Source organism: Tupaia chinensis, unplaced genomic scaffold (genome assembly GCF_000334495.1).
Source record: "Tupaia chinensis unplaced genomic scaffold, TupChi_1.0 Scaffold000311_2, whole genome shotgun sequence".
Classification (NCBI taxonomy): Eukaryota; Metazoa; Chordata; class Mammalia; order Scandentia; family Tupaiidae; genus Tupaia; species Tupaia belangeri.
In genome coordinates this window covers 8,053,672-8,057,138 of record NW_006159803.1, presented here as the reverse complement: position 1 = coordinate 8,057,138, position 3,467 = coordinate 8,053,672, and the positions used below count along the sequence as shown (strand labels likewise).

Sequence of the window (3,467 nt, the reverse complement as noted above, 5' to 3'; positions counted from 1 at the left end):
ATTTTGGAGCATTTCAGATTCCAGGTTTTTGATTAGGAATGCTAACTGGTACTTGCCCATTCATTCTGCCATCTGCAAGACCTTGCTAGCAGAAGAGTGGCAGGAGCCCCCAACATCTTAGGACAATCCTGGATTGAAGAATTCTCTTAACCCAGTGGTTAAGAGAATTCATGCCTGTGGCAGGCAGTGTGTTTTGGGGACCCTGCCACTGAATTCCTGTGTCCATTTTTTTCCCAGCCAGATCCTGGCCACCCAGTGGCTCCACTGCCCTGATGGATCCGCTGAATCTGTCCTGGTACGACGATGACCCGGAAAGGCAGAACTGGAGCCGGCCCTTCAATGGGTCAGAGGGGAAGGCAGACAGGCCTCACTACAACTACTACGCCATGCTGCTCACCCTGCTCATCTTCATCATCGTCTTCGGCAACGTCCTGGTGTGCATGGCTGTGTCCCGGGAGAAGGCACTGCAGACCACCACCAACTACCTGATTGTCAGCCTCGCTGTGGCCGACCTCCTTGTGGCCACGCTGGTCATGCCCTGGGTCGTCTACCTGGAGGTATTTCTGGGCCCCCACCTACTCTAACATGTCCTCCGCGGGCTTGCACCGTAGCCTGTCCTCCCAGCTCCCCTTTGGTTTCTACCAATGAGTTGCCTTGTACTTTCCCAAGTGATCTCTTCCTTCACTCTGGGCTTAGTTTCTTTCCTTATAAAATGGACAGATTATCTCTTTAATAACCACAAAGACCATTTATACAGTGCCTACTAGGTGTCGGGCCTTGTGTTCCATACTTTATATACAGTATTTTCCTGCATCATTCTCCCAGCAGCCCTGAGAGGCTGGCATTATTATCACCATTTTGCAGAGGATGAATCAGACCAGTCCCTGAGGACAGCCAGTTTCAGAGAAGTTAGGTGACTTCTCTGGCATGTCACAGCTGACAGGTCCAAGCTAGAACTCTCTGGCCTCCAGTTCCATTCATTAGGTCATGCTGTATGTGGACATCACTGCTAAGGATCCCCAAAGAAGGGACACACTTGTGCTCCAGACCCGAGACCTTTGTTCTTCTCTCGCCACTGCAGAAATGGGGACTACTGCCCGTGCTCTCCTTAGCCCTCCCCCATCCCCAGTTTATTTGGGTGTTTGTGTCTAGATGGTTTGGACAGAAGTTTCTGTGCCTGCACTGCAGCCCCCTTGCCTCAGGAAGAGCTGTGTAGGTGCTCATTGCCCTTCCCAGGACACGACCAGCTCTGCACCTTGAATTGGGGCGTAGGCAGCCCTGCGCCAGGCGATGCCTAGACCCAGACTCAGCAAATGCTGTCGATAATTGCGAGTCGGTGCTGTCCTCCTCACTTTACAGCAGAGGAAACAGGCTTGGTGAGGCTGCCCATCCTCACCCAGGTCACACAGCGAATGGGGAGACCACTGATAGAGAGGTCCCTAGCAGGGACCGCCTCCAGGCAACCACATCTGACTTGTTCACAGCTACATCCCAGAGTCCGGGACAGAGCAGCATCCAATATGTTGTTCAGTAAGTGTTCACGGAAGCACAGCAGGGAGCAGGCAGGAGAGGAAAGCTGGGGATGGACCTGATATTTTAGACCTCGGTTCCCAGGGATGAGAAGGCCAGTCCTTGGAGGGGCGTCAAGGTGGGGTGTGAACCAGGTGGGCCTGGAGTCCTGCCCAGTGGTACCCTAAAAGTAGATTCTGTTTCTGCCACGAAATCCCCTACCATGCCCCTCCCTACCCTACTCCCAACTGGGCATCCCTCTGTCAGCTCCTGCCCACCTGGTCAGCACGGCAACATGGGGGCTACCTGAGGCCCTGGATGGCCACCACTCGAGTCCCTGAGAAGACAGCATCATATGAGAGGTGTCCTGTCTTCTGGGGAAAGCAGCTGTTCCCTCCACATGACGCGACACAGCTGCATTGCCCGTCATTGAGCCTAAATGGCAGTGCTTGGTTTCATGCTGAGCAGATGAGAGGGCTGTGGTGAAGACCCCAGTGCTGTAATTAGCCCAGCTGCGTGCTGGGCTGTGAAGGCAGTGTTGGTGCACCCCAGCCCCAGCCCCATCTCTCCTCTACCGGTAGAAGCCAAAGGTGTACCTCCGTGCGCTGGCTGTCCTCATGGACGAGGTTGCTCCGAACTTCAGAATTGCTGGAGCCAGCCTGCTGTGACAGCGTGTGCCTGTGCGTTTGAGTGGGCGGCGTGGGGTGTGGATCTGTGCATAGGAGTTCGTCTGCAAGGCTCCTCGTTTCCCATCACACCGAGGTTAGCTCATGGCCGCAGCCTCACCCCAGCGCATCCAGGAGCTGCAGCACTTCTGCCCAGATGTTCCTCCTTTCGTTCCCCGCGTGTAAGGGAGCAGTTTCAGAGAGTCATCGACTTCACCACTGCTCCTGGGCAATCTGGGGTGCCATGGCTGGGCTGGGCTGGGCAGGGAAGGGCTCGCCTGGCTCAGTTGGGACCAGAGTCGAGCTGGAAGTCCTTGGGCAAGTCCCTGTGCTTTTTGGAGGCTGTTTCCTTACTTGTCAAAGTGGGTGTTTGAAATCGTTCCTGGAATTTTACTGACGGAGGGGCACATCTAAGCAACAATGCAGGCAAGTCAATGCCACCGAGCAAAGGTTCTTAGAAGTGAGAGACACAGGACATTGTGCAGGGCCGTGGGGTGCACCAGGCAGAGGCCAGGAGTCAAGAGCGGTCCGAGAAAGCCCAGGGCATGGGCTTTCCTGGGCTTTTCCTGGGACATGCTAGGCAGGCAGAGCACAGTTTTGGAGTGGCTCATCTGAATAATTCAGGTGGGTTTGGGGCTGTGGGATGGTCCCCAGTCACCTGGGACCTGGCCCTGGCATGACTTGGGCAGTGGAAATACTGGCATGGTATGTGAGTTAGACAAAGGGGTGGCTGGCTTACGTGTGAGAGATGAGCTCCCAAGTGAGTTTGCTATCTTGAGGAATTCACTAGCTGTGGGCGAGCAGTCTCTCCTGGGTCTGTAAGGCTCCCAAATACTAGAACATCAAGAACATAGAAAATAAGAAAATACGGTTAATATTCCTGTCCCTGTGATGAGTAGATGCCAGATAGACCAAAACCGAATCGCAGAAGACATTGGTGATCACAGACGACCGTGCACAGGTTTTACCATTGAGGTTCCAGGTCAAGGCACTCCATTGAAGTTGGCCATCTTTCCTCCAGCCCAGTTCTTGGCACAAAGGGCCTTCTGTGTCTGGGAGACGAGAAGCCAGGGACAAGCATCTCAGTCAGCCATGGGCACTACTCCTTTGGCTGCCCCCTTCTCCCCCAGACCCCAACCACAAATCCACAAGACCCCCACAGCTGCCCTGAGAGCCCATGGCCCTATCCACTTGAGGGAGGACCAAGCTACAGGACCTAAGCTTTTCTCTCCACCCCTGCTGTTCATCCAGTGTTGCTTTGTCCCCAGGTGGTGGGCGAGTGGAAGTTCAGCA

At 54.6% G+C, this 3,467-nt stretch overlaps 1 protein-coding gene across 2 annotated transcripts in view; it reads left to right on the top strand.

Moving 5' to 3' along the window:
• The first annotated feature begins 241 nt into the window (after positions 1-241).
• DRD2 (dopamine receptor D2) overlaps positions 242-3,467 on the top strand; it is a 12,910-nt gene continuing 9,684 nt past the window's right edge. For both annotated transcript variants that reach the window (XM_006151032.2, XM_006151031.2), the window contains exons 1-2: positions 242-557; positions 3,443-3,466. In XM_006151032.2, coding sequence (XP_006151094.1) covers positions 273-557; positions 3,443-3,466 — 309 coding nt within the window. In that variant the 5' untranslated portion in view covers positions 242-272. The remainder of the gene's footprint in view (positions 558-3,442; position 3,467) is intronic.